The sequence below is a fragment of the Myotis davidii genome, unplaced genomic scaffold (genome assembly GCF_000327345.1).
Source record: "Myotis davidii unplaced genomic scaffold, ASM32734v1 scaffold749, whole genome shotgun sequence".
Lineage (NCBI taxonomy): Eukaryota > Metazoa > Chordata > Mammalia > Chiroptera > Vespertilionidae > Myotis > Myotis davidii.
Genome location: NW_006300030.1, coordinates 904,158 through 921,999, shown reverse-complemented (window position 1 = coordinate 921,999; position 17,842 = coordinate 904,158). Strand labels below are relative to the sequence as shown.

The 17,842-nt window shown below is 41.5% G+C and overlaps 1 protein-coding gene across 1 annotated transcript in view; it reads left to right on the top strand.

The window, feature by feature from the left end:
* Positions 1-17,842, top strand: part of CCDC3 (coiled-coil domain containing 3) — a 146,511-nt gene that overhangs the window by 30,112 nt on the left and 98,557 nt on the right. The window contains exons 2-3 of the mRNA XM_006776180.2: positions 3-295; positions 2,652-2,826. Coding sequence (XP_006776243.1) covers positions 3-295; positions 2,652-2,826 — 468 coding nt within the window. The remainder of the gene's footprint in view (positions 1-2; positions 296-2,651; positions 2,827-17,842) is intronic.

Here is a 17,842-nt window from a genome sequence, read left to right as displayed (position 1 = left end):
AGTGGCGACCCCTGAGCGAGGGCTGCCGCGCCGAGCTGGCCGAGATCATCGTGTACGCCAAGGTGCTGGCGCTGCACCGGGAGGTGCCCGGCCTCTACAACTACCTGCCCTGGCAGTACGAGGCCGGCGCGGCGGGGCTCTTCTACTCCGCCGAGATCGAGATGCTGTGCGACCAGGCGTGGGGCAGCATGCTCGAGGTCCCCGCCGGCTCCAGGCTCAACCTCACCGGCCTGGGCTACTTCTCCTGTCACTCCCACACGGTGGTCCAGGACTACTCCTATTTCTTCTTCCTCAGGTGAGCCCGGCACCTCGAACCCACACCACCCCCTGTGTACCTCTGGGTGGCCTCCCGAGGTCACAGTTACCTGGGGCCAGGTCAGGACTCCCACAGAATCCTGTCCCTGCCCTGTGAGAATATGCTTTGGGGTCCTCACTCTTTATTCGACGTCTCTACGAAGATACCAGGTAGCTTTGGCTAAGGGTGGTTATAAAACAGGAATTTCTGTACTTCATGCAAAGAAGATGTTTCAGGCAAACGCCCAAGGGGGTTTCCAATACTTCCTTTGAGTCAACTTAAAAGAAAAAACAAAACTGGACTCAGTGGGAGTAGCTTGGGCTGATGAGGAAGAAAAAGAAAAACCTTTGAAACCAGGCTGTTGGAATTCTGGTTCTGCGCCTCCTGATTTTGTGCGAGTTACTGACCTCAGAACCTCAATATCCTCACGTCAGTAATGTGAAAAGCAAGGCTGATTGAGACTAAAACAGAGTAACTGCTGGAAACACCTGGTGCAGGTTAGCTGCAGGGACAGTGCACTCTCTTCTCCCCACCTGCTTGAATGTCAGGATGTGACTGATGCGGAATGCAGACCAGCTGTCCTAGTTTCACTCCTATTCATCGGAATCAGTCTCATATCAGCTGCCGACAGACCTCAGTGCCACGCTATTCAAAATAGCCAAGATTTAGGGAGGGGGTTGGGCTTCTGGGGGTAAGACTGAGTCACAGTGCTTCCAAGAGGATGGAGGTGAATCAGGCAGGAGGCCCTCTCTGATTGGAGACTCCTGGAATCTTGTAAGGTTCCGTGAAAGTTGGCCTGTGGTCCAGATGGAGTGCATGCGCATAAGAATTCAGTCAAGGGGTTCCGCGAAGTCTGAAACCAGAGAGCAGCAGGTGGAACCCTGAGTGCATTAGTTGTTTCCGATTGCAATAGGAGAGTGATACAGAGCAGCTGAGAGAAACACCAAAATGGAATCTAACATCTATATTCAGAGAGTGAATTACCGAAGTTGTGATTGGTACTAGTTCTAATCTGCCCAGTGTGTGAAGTAGCAATAAAGATATTTGAATGACTGTGACCTGGGTCTGCAAATTCACTTTGAGCTTTTGAGATTTCTCTGAGACGGAAAACAGTAAGTTCCACAGAGGGCGTCCGTAAGCCCCTGGCAACACATGTTTTCCATATTGGAGCCAGAATATCTAAGTTTAGAATACATGCGTGCTTTGTTTTGGCGTGAGTGGGTTAGCTAGATTCAATTGAATTTTTTTCTCATTGCTGGGGAAATATAGTTTCTAAATAAAGTCAGTGTGGACTGAGACTGTACCTTATACAGGAAAGCTTAACTCAGATTTTTCATATTTTTATTTAGGGAAAACACTGAGAATCCAGCTATAAAACTACACAACAACAAAACATTTTTTTTCCAAAGGAAAAAGCCGGAGTACTAGAGTAGACATCGTTTGTTTGTTTCCCCCCCAACTTTATCATGAAATAGAGTTTTGACCACTGGCTCTATGGTGGCCAGCCAACTCTTTCATCTTCTGCTCTGATATATTTACAAAGAGTTAGGGCAGAAATACAGAGTCAGCCAGTAGTCTGATAGGATCTCCGTTCCACAGGGCTGTGTTGTTAAGTGTGTATATAATTTTCCAAGTACAGGTCTTTTACCTCCTTGGTTAAGTTTATTCCTAGGTACCTTTTTGTTGTTGTTGTTGCAATGGTAAATAGGATTGCTTTTTTAGTTTCTCTTTCTGAGTGTGACTGGTGAGCTGGAGTGTGACTCCATCACCCCTTTTCCTTTTTCTGACTTTGTCTTTCCAACAGGCTGTTACACTAGGCTCTATAGAAATGTTAGCTAACATTTATGCTGCACTCACTTCACGCCAAGTGCGTCACTCACATTTCCTAATGCAGCCCTTACACGGCCACTAAGGAGTAAAGTGCTAATATCCTGTTTTTCCAGATTGGAATACGAAAGCAGAGAATTTTAAAAATGTGTTTCATGCCAGGCAGAAGATAAGTAGTAAGGGCAGGATTTGAACCTGGGCCATTCCAACTGGCCTTCCTTTCACCAAGAAACAAGAAATACTCTCTATGAGAAGGAATGCTTCTTGGGAGATACATAAATGGGCAAACATACACGCAAGCACACACTTTCCCCCCTGCCTCACCCAAAGTCATCTTTTGGAAAAATTTAAGAATAGATGCATGTACCTGAGGCAGAGAAGTAATTAGAAACAGTAACTCCTCTGATGAGAGCTGTGTGAGACATTGTGTAATTGGCAAGACTGTCAGTGTTCTCTGACTCTTGATTAAAGCTGGTACACCCCATAAAGTGTTTCTTCTACATCTGCTTTTTTCCTCTTTCCTCACTAGGATGGATGAAAATTATAACCTCTTGCCTCATGGAGTCAATTTCCAAGATGCCATCTTTCCAGACACTCAAGAGAACAGAAGGATGTTTTCCAGCCTTTTCCAGTTTTCAAACTGTTCCCAAGGGCAGCAGATGGCAACTTTCTCCAGTGACTGGGAGATCCAGGAAGACAACAGGGTAAGAACTGGCTGTGCCCTGTGCAGCAGCAAAATAATAGAATAGCCACATCTTGTATGAGTTTTGTGACCAAAGGAGTCAAGAATACTCTTCCCAAAGCCCAGACCAAAGTATTATCCTCCCTGCCAGCAGTTAAAAAACACCACTCAGAAACTTCGGATTCCTGAGGCTTTGTTATTGGCATGGGGTTCCTCACAAAGTGAGGGGGCGATATGGGAGGAAGGTTGCACACTGTGCCCCAGTTTCCTCTTCTGTAAAATGAAGACAATTGTAACTTCTACATCCTAGGTCTGATGCAATATGATTTCACTATGTAAAATGTGTAAATATGTAAAGCCCTTAGTGTAGTGCTTGATGGGGTAAGCACTCCACACATGTGAACCATTGTGACTATCATCATCATTATTATTGTGTTGGTGTTGTTATTGATAGCATAGGACTCTAAGAAATTTTCTCAGAAGAAAGAAATGTCCTTAAGGAAATGAAATAGAATAATTATCATAGCTAACACTTCTATGATCTTTCACAATAGTTGTTAAGGCATAGCCAAGATGGTTGGGAAATGTAAGGGTCAGGATGATTCAGGGGATGAAAATATCAAAGGGATCTTCCTATCTGGGGCAGATGCCAGAGTTGTGGGGAAATTTTGAGGGCTGTTACTTTCCCAAAGCAATGGCACTGCCGCAGTGCAGGTGGGCTGATTGTGGGACCAGGCCAGTCCCCTGCCTGAGCCTTTTTAGGAAGGTGACAGACTGCTGACGAGAGTTCTGCTGTGGGGATGGGGTATCCCGTGGGAAAGGGACTGTTATATGAGTTAATGAACATGTTTGGGGGCTCCCTTCCTTCCATCTTCACGTGATGGGTTTGGGCGAAGTGCTCTTCTCTTCTTTGGTGCATTGTCCTAGGGTAGCTTCTTGTTCTTCCAAACTTCCTTATCTTCTGCCCAGGGCTCCCTGGCGCCTGGAGGCCTTCTTCATGCTCTTGCACAGAAACTGTTAGCGTGATGGGCTGGTGCCCAACTAAGGAAAACTGTCTATTTTTACTTCCTGGATATTACCAAGAGGCTCTTCCCTTAGACCTACTTTATTAACAGCAATCTAGGATCCTCTAACCCTGTGGTTCTCAACCTTCTGGCCCTTTAAATACAGTTCCTCATGTTTTGACCCAACCATAAAATTATTTTCATTGCTACTTCGTAACTGTAATGTTGCTACTGTTATGAATTGTAATGTAAATATCTGATATGCAGGATGGTCTTAGGCGACCCCTGTGAAAGGGTCATTCGACTGCCAAAGGAGTCAGGACCCACAGGTTGAGAACCGCTGCTCTAACCTCTCCTCCATGGTTCGTCAGAATTTTCTGAACACTCGTCCTGTCCTATATTTTGCTTCCAACATGGTCCCAAGCGCCTGTTTCTTCCCCCTTTTTAATCTGCACCAGCATCCACTCCACACTGGCCTGGACCTGCCAAGTGTAAGCCTGAGTATCCCCAGCCCGAGTCAGGTCTTAGCACATTCCAAATTTTTTTAGGCTTGGCCATTTGATTCTCCTTTTTGTAGGAGTTTTGCTTATATTCCTAGATCCTTGATAACGATAAATTTATATCAAGAGATCAGCTATTATTCCAAAAATATCTTAGTAGCTTAGTTCCAAATTCTTTGGCTATATAACTTATTAGTCCTATGGTCACATAATGAAGCTATTAACATTTCCTGGAATTAGATTTTCCATCATCTGAAAAAGCAGAACAATAGGACTGTTGAGAATTGCTTCAATGTGAAGGCAGCCCTATTTCTGGTGGTCAGAGGTTGGTCTTGGGGAGAAGTCCTTTTGGCCACTTAGATAACAAATGGAGGGTGTGCTGGGTGGCTCCGAGGAAGAGCCAGAAGCTTTGGGGGAGGAAATAGTTGCTCTAGCTCCTGCATAGCTGCGTTTAGAAGTTAGATCTGATGTATTGTGTACTTTTCAACTCCTCTTGAACCCCTTCCACTTTATCGCTGCCCACTATGAAAGGTAGCACATCAGAGATAAGTTAGCTAGCTAGTTTAGAATTTAATTTTAAACTAAAATTAAGTGTCCTTTTTGGGGCCAGCATTATGATTTAAATTTTTTGATGCTCCTTGAGAGATTTTTATGTACTCTGGAGTATTTAAAGTAGTTGTGAATTGATGATCTCAGAGTTGGATGAGGAATTGTGGATAATTACTTGTTCCTTTCTTCAAAAGAATGCTAAACTTTTCCTGCCTTTTCTGTGTGAAGGTGAGCATCACATTGTCCCACCCAGGATGAATATATTATGTCAGATGCAGTCTGTGTTTTTCTCCTGGTGGTCCTTATTTAGGGAGGGACCAGAAGAGCTGTTCAGGTCACATTTTTATTCCAGAAGGAATAGGTCTGAGGACACTTTTGAAAAATCAGAACCCACGAATGCTTTGCATGGTCCGAGACCATTATAAATGGCCTGGCTGCTGTACACTACATGCCTTTCATGTATTATGTGCCGTATCTTAGATTACAAGATCGGCGAGTTCTTGGGCTTTCTAGTGTTTATGCTGTTGCTCTCAGCTTCCAGTCAGCTCTGACAGTGATCTGGCCTATGGTTGTGAAGGCATCTTTTATTCTCTTCACTGATAGTCTCATTTTATCATGGGGTGGGGGTGGGGGTGGGGGGTGGTAGGTGACTCTGGAGTCAATCCAGAGGTTAAGAAGTAGAGGAGGAAAGCACACATAGGGAAGCTTTTGTGATGTACACCCAGGGCCACATTCACCTCATCCTCAGCAGCAAAATCCTCTCACTCTCTGGTCCCACCTTCAAGCGTCCCGCCCGTGCCTCAGTAATTAGAAACATAATCTTTCAAGAGTTGCCAGGACGTCAGCAGTGTTACTGAGTGTTCAGTGCTGCTCTGGTTCAGTGTCTTGGTGCTAATGGGACCTTGGGGATGTCTCTGGCAAGTTGGAGCATCCACCAGATTTCCTGGCAGGATTCTCGCCACACCAGCCAAGGACATCTTTCTTCTTTTCTATCCTGCTGTGTGAGTATAACTGTCAAAACAAAAGTTGGATATTTTCCCTTCTCTGTAAGTACTATCCCCTAGGACCAAGACCCAGACTGGCCCATGCTTGTCTAGGTCTGTCACAGAGTGTCATGGGATTGAAATAAAATTTGTGAGAGTCCTCTGCCATCTCTGTTCTCTCTTTTTTGGAATTGGGAAGGATGGGGGAGTTACTGTCTGAGCTGCATTAGAAGGAACATAAATTTGTAATCTGAAAGTCTAGATCAGCGGTTCTCAACCTGTGGGTCGCAACCCCTTTGGGGGTCGAACAACCCTTTCACAGGGGTCGCCTAAGACCATTGGAAAACACATATATAATTACATATTGTTTTGTGATTAATCACTATGCTTTAATTATGTTCAATTTGTAACAATGAAAATACATCCTGCATATCAGATATTTACATTACAATCCATAACAGTAGCAAAATTACAGTAATGAAGTAGCAATGAAAATAATTTTATGGTTGGGGGTCACCACAACATGAGGAACTGTATTAAAGGGTCGCAGCATTAGGAAGGTTGAGAACCACTGGTCTAGATGGCTCTGCCACTTCCAGAGGAATGACCATGGGAAGGGCCCTTCATTTCTCTCAACGTCTCTTTTCTCATCTATAAAATGCTACAACATATATACTATCTAAGATTGTTGTAAGGACCTAACTAATTAGAACATATTTGAAAGGGTGATGGAAGGGTTTATTACTATAAATTGATCATTTTAAAGTAAGACTTCAAAATTTCATATTTTAAATGACATATTTTAAAAATTAAAAGCTTCCTGTTATTTCCCAGGGGAGTGGCAGAGTAGTGGCAGTGGTGTTGATGGAACGTGTACTGGGGATAGAAATGGTGACAGATAAGCCATCATATACGCCTCCATTCATCTAAAAGAATTTATTGGATTCTATGAAGGGAGAACTTAAAAGAAAACTCATATACTGAATTATAAACAGATGACATACTCATATGGATTCTCAAATCTAGAAGTCAGTAGAGATTTTCTCCACTTCTGCCTCCCATCCACCCAGTTCTCACCCACCCCCTAAACAGTAGCTGCTGTTATTATAAACATTCATTAAGTATTTTCATCCAAGCAATAATGCAGACGTATTATTTGCCACCTTTTAAGAAAATCTAAATTATTGTTGAAAGTATTGCATATGTCTCCTTTTCCCCACATTGATCTCTCCCACCCACTCCTGGCCCCCAGCACATGCCTGAGGATTAGGTTTTAACATACGAATTGTGGGGAATACAAACATTCAATCTTACAGCACTAATGTTGAACATCTTTTCATATTATTTGCCACCTTTTTAAAACATATTTTTGATTTTAGAAAGGAAGGGAGAGGAGAGGGAGAGGGAGAGAGAAATATCAATGATGAGAGAGAATCATTGATCGGCTGTCTTCTGCATGCCCCACACTGGGGATCGAGCCCTCAGCTTGGGCATGTGACCTGACAGGAATCAGACTATGACTTCCTGGTTCATAGGCTGACACCCAACCACTGAGCAACACTGGCCAGGCTTATTTGTCATCTTTTTATACCTCAATTTTTTTAAAAAATGTATTTTATTGATTTTTTACAGAAAGAAAGGGAGAGGGATAGAGTTAGAAACATTGATGAGAGAGAAACATCGATCAGCTGCCTTCTGCACACTCCCTACTGGGGATGTGCCTACAACCAAGGTACATGCTGTTGACCGGAATTGAACCTGGAACCCTTGAGTCCACAGGCCGATGCTCTATCCATTGAGCCAAACCGGTTAGGGCTGTCATCATATTTGGCACAAATGGCAGCGCACTATACTTTGCTTTACCTTGCTTTATTCACAAGGATGCTTGATCTTTCCATATGAATGCATACAAAGTTGCTTTAAATAGCTGCATAGTATTCCATCATATGGATGTGTCACAATATATTTAACCAAGTTCCCTACTGATAGGGAATTAGGTTGTTTCCAATACATTGCTGTTATAAAGAGTGGACATGCAAATCAATAAACATGATACATAATCTAAACAAATTGAAAGACAAAAATCACATGATCATATCAATAAATGCAGAAAAAGCATTTGACAAAATCCAACACCCATTTTTGATAAAAACTCTCACCAAAGTGAGAATAGAGGAATCATCTCTCAACATAATAAAGGCCATATATGACAAACCTACATCAAACAGCATACTCAGTGGGAAACATACTCTTAGGAAAAACCATTTCCCTAAGAACAGGAATAAGAGAGGGATGTCTGCTTTCACCTCCCTTATTCAGCATAGTACTGGAAGTCCTAGCCATAGTAATCAGGCGAGAAGAAATAAAAGGAATCCAGAGAGAGAACCAAGATAGTGGCATAGGTAAACGTCTATACTCGCCACCGCCTACAACCACATCAAAATTACAACTAAAATACAGAACAACAATCATCAGAACCACCAAAAATCTGGCTGAATGGAAGTCATACAATTAGAGAAGTAAAGAAGAAAGCACATGGAGACTGGTAAGAGGGGTGGAGGGGTGGAACGGGCTGGTCCGACATCCACATGTGCTGTTTTTTTTTTTAATCGGGAGGGAGATTGTCTCTGCAGAGGTCTCCCCTGAGGAGCAAGGGGTCCAGTCCCGCACCAGCCACCCAGCCCAGGGCCCCAGAGCTGGGAAGAGAAATTCCTGCAACTACAAGCTATAAAAACAAGTGGGGATTGTGGCTAAGTGACACGGAAACTGCTGGAGATGTAGGTGTTCCATTTAAAGGGCTGGTACACAGTTTTACTTGGGCTCCCAGCACTGGGTGGCTCTGGGGGACCCAGACACATATGGGGAAGAACTGGATTGTTTGGCATCGGGGTAGGAACTTGGGGGAGGCTTTCTCCCAGATGGGAGTGCTGGCAGGGGTTATTGTTCCTGTGCTAGGACCTCTCCTGTCCCAGGGCTGACTGGCAGTCATATCTGAGTCTCCATCAGCCTGGAGCACGTTGTTTGCTCCACCCTGGGGATTCCCTGAGACCCTGACACATCCAATTTGCAGTCCCACTCAAGCTGTTTGCAGCAGCTTTTCCATATGAATGGTCTGTCCTGGCTCAGGCTTCAGACTTTGCTAAAATCTCTCAAGCAAGCTGCAGCTGGTAACAGTGTGCCCCAAACCTGTCAATAAAAGGCCCAAGATCCAACACTAGCATGAGCTTTCCTTGCTTCAGAGCTAGGCCTCACCGGGGCACCTGCAAACCCAATACAAAATAGCGATTAGCAGCCATCTGCAGTTCTCTCTGTAGCTTCGGCTGGGTGGCCCCAGGGAGTGGCTGACTTTGCACCTCCCTGGAGGACCCAGAATCAGTGCACCTGGTGGACAGCTTCAGACCATAGCAGATTACTACACATCCACAAGCAAAACACTCAAGAGGCGACTCAGTGAGCACCAAAGCTCTATCAAGGCAAGTCCTGCTCCATATGGATGTTTCCTGCACAGCAGCTCTCCCACTGTAGTTGCAGCTGCTCCCCATAGCCAATTGGACTTTAGGTCAACTTCTTCCAGTGACTCCAAGAGCTATCAAGCTTCAACTACCATAAGACTGTGCATAACCCACATAGATGTGCACCTAGAATGCCTAGCTCAAGTGACTGGGGAGGCTGAGCCACCAGCCCCTAAGGATACTTACTACACAAGGCCACTCTACCAATTCCAGGAGACATAGCAGCTCTACCTAATACATAGAAACAAACACAGGGAAGCAACCAAAATGCGGAGACAAAGAAACATGTCACAATGAAAGAAATGGAAGCAAATGAATTACTGGATACAGAGTTCAAAACCATGGTTATAAGGTTACTCAAGGATTTTCATGAGACTCTCAAGGATCTTAGTGAGAATGTGAAAGACATGAAAAAGGACCAGTCAGAAATGAAACATAACACTAACTGAAATAAAGAATAACTTACAGGGATTCAATAGTAAAGTAGAGGATTCCAAGAATCAAATCAACAATTTGAAATACGAGGAAATAAGAAAGACCCAATCAGAAGGGCAAAAAGAAAAAAGAATCCAAAAATATGAAGATAGTGTAAGGAGCCTCTGGGACAACCTCAAATGTACCAACATTTGCATTATGGAGGTGCCAGAAGGAAAAGAGAGAGAGCAAGATATTGAAAACCTATTTGAAAAAATGACAGAAAATTCCCTTACCTGGTGAAAGAAACCAACTTCCAAGTCCAAGAAAATCAACTTCAGAGTGTCCCAAACAAGAAGAACCCCCCAAAGCCAAGACACATCATAATTAAAATGCCAAGGGTTAAAGACAAAGAGAGAATCTTAAAAGCATCAAAAGAAAATCAGTTATTTACCTACAAGGGAATGGCCATATGACTGTCAGCTGATTTCTCAACAGAAACTTTGCAGGCCAGAAGGGAGTGGCAAGAAATATTCAAAATTCAAAGTGATGAATATTAAGGACCTACAACCTGATTACTCTACCTAGCAAAGCTCTTATTTAGAATTAGGGGTCAAATAAAGAACTTCACAAACAAGAAAAAGCTAAAGGAGTTCATCACCACTATTTCAACACTACATGAAATGTTGAAGGGTATTCTTTAAGAAAAGGAGGAAGAGGAGGAGAAGGAAGAAGAAGAAGAGATAAAAATATGAACAATAAAATAGCAACAAATACATATCTATCAACAATTGAATCTAAAAATCAAAATAAATGAACTAAATAAACTGGTGAATAAAATATAATCATAGGCATGGAAACATGGAACAGACTGATGAATCTCACAACGGGGGAGTGGGGCAGGAAGAGATTGACCAAAGATCTTGGACACAGACAGTAGGGTGGTGAAGGCCTTGGGTGTTGTGGGAACAGGGTGGAGGGGGGCAATGGTGGAAAGAAGGAGGTGCATCTGTAATACTCTCAACAATAAAGATTTTAAAAATGGCATTCAAATTGGAGAGGAGGAAGTAAAACTCTCATTATTTGCAGATAACATGATTTTATACATAGAAAACCCTAAAGGCTCCACCAAAAAAACTACTAGATTTAGTAAATGAATTTGGCAATGTAATAGGATACAAAAATTAACACCCAGGAACCAGTGGCATTTTTATACAACTAGAGGCCCAGTGCATGAAATTTGTGCACTAGTAGGGTCCCTAGCAGCTGCCAGCTGCCAGCTGGGTACTGTCTTCCTTTCCCTGGCTGCCTGCTGCTGCTGTGGACTGGGGCCTCCAGGCCGCCGCTGAAAAGGCTGTGACCATGAGGGATTTTAGGGTGAATGGACTGCTCCTGCTCCTAAGTTCACTGCTGCTCAGCCTGAGGTTGAAGACTGGTCTGAAGGTGCAGGTGCCCACTTTGCCCATTCAGAAGTTTCCTACTGAAGATGAGCACTCACCTGCCATTGAAGACTGGTCTGCAGCCCCCACTGCTCAGGTCACCGAATGGGTAGGAACAACTACTGAGTGGTCCTAAGCTGTTCTTCCATAAACTCTTAACAGAATGGAGATAAGGTTGATGGAAAATAAACAGTTTCTAAAACATAAAAAAATAAAACGACAATGAGGAAGCACCTCACACCTGTCAGAATGGCTACCATCAACAAATCAACAAATGACAAGTGCTGGCGAGAATGTAGAGAAAAAGGAACCCTAGTACACTGTTGGTGGGATGCAAACTCGTGGAGCCATTATGGGAAACAATATGGAGTTTCCTAAAAAAATTAAAAATGAAACTCCCATTTGACCCAGTGATCCCACTCTATGAATATATCCTGAGAAATCCAAACACCAATCAGAAAGAATGCATGCACCCTTATGTTCATAGCAGCAGAATTTATAATAGCTAAGATCTGGAAACAGCCCAAGTGCTTATCAGTAGATGAGTGGGTAAAAGAGCTGAGGTACATCTACACAATGGAATACTATGCAGCAGTAAACAAGAAGGATTTCTTACCCATTGAGACAGCATGGAGGGAGTTGGAGAGTATTATGTTAAGTGAAATAAGTCAATTAGAGAAAGACAAGTATCACATGATCTCACTCATATGTGGAATCTATGAATAAAATAAACTGAAGAACAAAATAGATCCAGAGACACAGAAGCATAGAACAGACTGTGGATTCTCAGAGGGAAGGCAGGGGAGGGTAGATGGGTCAAAAGATTTCAACCAAAAAACTTGTATGCATATATGCATAACCCATATACACAGACAGTAGGGTGGTGAAGGCCTGGGGCAGGAAGTGGGGGCAGGGTAGAAGGGGTCAATGGGGGACAAAGGGGACATATGTAATACTCTCATCAATAAATATTTACTTAAAAAAACAAGGAGTGTGGACATGTATGGCATTATTCATACATCATTTTGTGGGATTGTTGAGTTCAGTCTTTAGCAAATACTTATTGGGTATCTACTGTGAAGGAGCTACTGTGTTATATGCTAGAGATTCTTTTTAAAAAAATATATTTTTATTGATTTCAGAGAGGAAGGCAGAGGGAGAGAAAGATAGAAACATCAAGGATGAGAGAGAATCATTGATTGGCTGCCTCCTGGTTCATAGGTTGATGCTCAACCACTGAACCACACTGGCAGGGCTAGACACTAGAGTTTCAGTGTTGAACAAACTACAAATTCCCTGATCCATAAAGCTTATAGTCCTAGTGTTGGTGATTGACATAATCAAATGACCACATTAATGACTTTATAATTTCAAATAAAAAATGTTCTAAAAGAAATAAAAGAAAGAATCAGGGAGTTTGACCTAAACTTAGGGATATATAAAGCCTTCTCTGTTGCATTGATACTGGAGCTAAGAAATGCTGGATGAAGAGGCATTGGGGGAGATGAGAACAATCTAGAGTAGGACAGTATGTGCAAAGGCTCTGTGGTAACAAGGTATGCTGTGCCTTTGAGGAAATGAAAGCAAGCCTCTGTGACTGGAGCAAAGGGAGTGAATGAGATGAATGAGCAGAGAGCATTAGATAGGACCAGACCATGAAGGGACTGATAGGTCTTGGTGAGGATTTGCGTTTTGTCCTAACAGTAATGAGAAACCTTTTATGTTTTGATAGCAAAGAGTGATAGAATAGAATTTACACTTTGAAAACACTAACTGGATTGGAAGGGATGCAAGTGATGTGGTGAGAACAGGTAGGTTGTTAAAAAGCTACCAGATAGATGCTGGACTATGGGGGAGGCAGTGGGGATGGAATAAAATAGGCAAATTTGTGAGATTAGTAAATAAAATCAGTAGGTGTTAATGATGGTTTGGATTTGTGGGGTAAAGGAGGCAGTCAAAGATAATTCTGGTGTTTTGGCATGTAAACTATGCCAGGACCAACACTGAGAAATGGGAATAGGTTTGGTAGGGGAATTCATGAGTCTAGTGTTGGATGTATTGAGTTGAGGTGGTTGGGTCTATAAGTTTGGAGTTTTGAGAAGGGTGCTGAGTGGAAGATATACCTTTGGAACTGAACAATAATTTGATGTCAGTTGAAACTGGATCAAATGAGATTTCCAAGGGAGAGGACATAGAGAGGAGTAGAGATCTATTGTTGGACCGAGCCTTGTGGAATTCTATCGCTGGTTGAGAAGGAGCAGTCAGAGGTAGAAGAGGAATAGGAGAGTCCTGGGCACAGCATGTTTCCAGAAGGATAAGTGATCAACAGAGCCAAAAGCTGTTGAAGTCAAGTAAGATGAGGACTAAAAACCCCTCAACTTTGGTGGCCTAACTGACAGTTTCCATGGAGGGAGGGAGGAGAATTTAGATTGTGAGGGTCTGAGGCATGTGGGTGGACAAGAGGATATGGAGATGGATATGGAGATGGTGAGAGTGGACAGCTCTTCCATGAAGTTTGGCTTTGGGTGGATTAATACATACACGGCTGTAGGTGAAGGGTGCAGAACCAGTGAGGGAGGGGTTTTGTTACGTTTAAAGATGGCAGCCATTCTAGTTAAGCCACCTTGGTCCCTGTTTTCTCATTCTTCAGACACTGTCTAACCAAGTAGACTAAACTACGCAAAGGCAGGGATATCTGTTTTGTTTACTGTTGTATATTTGGTGGATTTTTATGGTGCCTCACACATTTGTTAAATGAATAATGTCTCTCATTCAGGGAGCTCTGAAGTCTAAGAAGGGCTCTTCTCTGCCCCTCCCTCCTCCTTCCCCTGCCTCCTCTCTTTCCCAAGTGATGTGGTGAGAACAGGTAGTGGTTGTTATAAAGTTACCAGATAGATGCTGGACTATGACAGAGTCAGTGGTGGGGGTGGGGGTGATGGGGAGGGGGAGGAGCAAAGTAAACAAAATTGAGAGAGATTTTTGTAGGTTACTTACTATTTAAAATCCATATGCTGTAAAATTTACTCTTTTTTCATGTACAGTTATGAATTTTGACAAATGCACATGGCTGTATATTCACAACTACAACCACGATACAGAAAAGTTCCATCATCACAGAAAACCTTCCGTGTGTCACCCCTTTATAGTCAGATCCTCACCCAACTCCACTTCTGAGAACCACTGATTTGTTCTCCACCACTAGTTTTGCATTTTCCAGAATGTCATATGAATGGAATAATGCAGTTTGTTAGTATGTTGCATTTTTTACTTTGGCCTTTGTTTTTTACTTATCAGGATGCACTTGAGATTCGTCCATGTTGTGTGTCAATAGGTCACTTCTTTTTATTGCTGAGAAGTAGTCTATTATAGGAATGCACCAGTTTCATTTCTTTACCTACCAGCTGAGATATATTTAGGTTGTTTATAGTATTAGGCTACTGGAGCTTCTATAAACATACATGTGCAGGTTTTGGGTGAACATAAATTCCAGTTTCTTTTGGGTTTGCTGAATCATAGGTAAATGTATGTTCAACTTTATAAGAAACTGAAACACTATTTTTGAGAGTGGCTCTACCATTTTGCATTCGCATTAGCAATGTGGGAGCACTCCATTTCTGCATCCTCATCAGTATTTGGTGTTAGGTAAAAAAAAGTGGACATTCTCATGGGTGTGTGGTAGTATCTCATTAAAAAAAAGATTTCAGATATAGGTGGGATCATATGGTATTTGTCTTTTTTGCCTGACTTATTTCACTTAGCATAATGCTCTCAAGGTCCACCCATGTTGTCCAAAAGGCAGAATCTCCTTCTTTTTAAAGGCTGAATAATATTTCATAATTAATTTCTTTATCCATTCACCTGTCAACAGAAACAGGTTGTTTCCATATCTTGGCTATTGCGAATAATGCTGCAATGAACATGGGAGGGAAAATGTCCCTCACCTTTACCTAATGATTTCTTTTTTTGGGTTATATACCTAGAAGATGGATTGATGGTTATTATGGTAGTTCCTTTTTTAATTTTTTTTTGAGGTAACTTCATACTGTTTTCCATAGTGGATGTACCAATTTATATTTTCACCAACAGTGCACCAGGGTTTCGTCTTCCTCACATCTTTGCCAACATATGTAATCTTTTATTTTTTTGGAAAATAGCCATCCTAACAGGTGTGAGGTAATATCTTATTGTGGTTTTGGCTTGCATTTCCCTGATGATTAGTTGGCTATTTGTATGTCTTCAGATCTTCTGCCCATTTTTAAATTGGGTTATTTTATTTTATTTTTTTGCTGTTGAGTTGTATGAATTCCTTATATATTTTGATTATTAACCCATTACCAGATATATGTTTTGCAAATATTTTTCCCATTCTGTAGGTTGCCTTTTCATTTTGTTGATGGTTTCTTTTGCTGCATAGAGTCGTTTTGATGTAGGCACTTTGTTTATTTTTGCTTTTATTACCCTTGCATTTGGTGTCAAATCATTGCCAAGACCCATGTCAGGGAGCTCACCGCCTAGGTTTTTTCTAAGAGTTTTATGGTTTCAGGTCTTACATTCAAGTATATAATCCATTTTGAGTTGATTTGTTGTGTATGGTGTAAACAGTGGTCCCACTTCATTCTTTTGTATGTGGTTGTTCAGTTTCCCCGCCATTTATTGAAGAGACTGTTTCTTCCCCATTGTATATTCTTGCCTTCTTTGTTGTAAATTAACTGGCTACCTATGCATGCATTTAATTCTAGATACTCAATTCTGCTTCATTGACCTGTGTGTCTGTTTTTATGCCAGTACCATACTGTTTTGGTTACTGTAGCTTGTAATATAGTTTGAAATCAGGAAGCATGATGCCTCCAACTCTGTCCTTCTTTCTCAATATTGCTTTAGCTATTCAAGTTATTTTGTTTATTTTTTTGTATTCCATATGAAACTTAGAATTATTTTTTTAATTTCTGTGAAAAATGCCATTGGAATTTTGATAGGGATTGTATTAACTCTCTAGATTGCTTTTGGATTCTAGTAACCTAGAATCCAAATTAATATTGCTAAAATGTTCCTATATTACATTTAGCAAATACTTATTAATTTTATATTAATTAAATGATATTAATTTTTCCAATCCATAAGCCTGGGGTATGTTTTCATTTATTTTTGTCTTCTAAAATTTCTCTCATCAATTTTTAAAAAAATATATTTTTATTGATTTCAGAGAGAAAGGGAGAGGGAGAGAGACTGAAACATCAATGATGAGAGAGAATCATCGATCAGCTGCCTCCTGCACGCCCCCTCCCCCCACTGGGGATCGAGCCCACAACCCAGGCATGTTCCCTGACCTGGAATTGAACCGTGACCTCCTGGTTCATAGGTCGCCACTCAACCACGGAGTCACACTGGCCAGGTTCTAATTAATGCTTTAAAGTTTTTAGCGCACACATCTTTTTATCTTCTTGGTTAAATTTATTCCTAAGTATTTTATTCATTTTGATGCTATCACAAATGGGATTGTTTTCTTGATTTCTTTTCAGATACGTCATTGTGGGTATAAAGAAATGCAATTGTTTTTTGCATATTGATTTTGTATCCTATAACTTAACTGGATTTGTTTATTAGTTCTAATAGTTTTTTGGGGGGAGCATTTAGGGTTTTATACATAAAAGATCATGGTATTTGCAAACAATTCAATTTCTTTAATAGACAGGACTATTCAGGTTATCTATTTCTTCTGGCCTGTGCCACTACTGCAGTGCAGACCTGGGGTTGGCCTTAGGGCAAGGCTGGGTGAGAGAAAACCAGGGACTTTCTCCATACTCTCCAGTACACTGGAGCCCTCTTGCTGGGTCTTCTGGATAGATAGGGGATTTTTCCTGTAGATTTTGCTGCATAATTCCATGATTCATCCTCATTTGTTCAGGTTCTATTGCCTTTAATTATTTAGTTTTCAGAGTCCACAGGTAGTTGCTCTTGGTATTATGTGCAGAGAATTTTAATTGTAAACAGGAAAAGTCATAGGCTTCCAGCTTACTTCATCTTGACTGGCACTGGAAGTTGATGTTTCTTTTTTACTAGGCCCATTAAGAACATTTGGTCAAACTTGGGTAGAATATACTGCAGGGAAGGAAAGAACAGTAATCATTTCTGATAATCAAAAGCAAATGGGAATGGGGAAGATGATCTGTAGTTTTTAAAGTGAGGTTTCGATGAAGACAGTCAGAACTCGGTTTATCGAGATCTTCTGTGCTGCCGTAGAAGTATTTGATTTAAAATGTTCCTGGAAGTTTGCTGAGACAGTCTAGTTTACCAGGCTGTTTGTTCAAGAACATAGACCCCTCAGGGATGGAGGAACGTAACTTCAGTTTAACAGATATTTTAGCACCTGTATTCTTCTTTGACACATCAAAACTCCAAAAAGTGATATTTTCATAGAAGTTAGTTTCACTGCAGAATCTGAAATTTTATCAATGAACTTTTTGTATTCCTCTATGAAAATCCATTAGTCTGTCATGCACTTTGAATTTTTTTTCCCAATGCATGATTTTTGAACATGGTGAATTTACCATTTAGAAAATTCAGTTATACAGATTTTGCATATGTTAATTTATATGATATTAATCTGTACCTTCTGCTCAGTTTTTCTATAAACCTA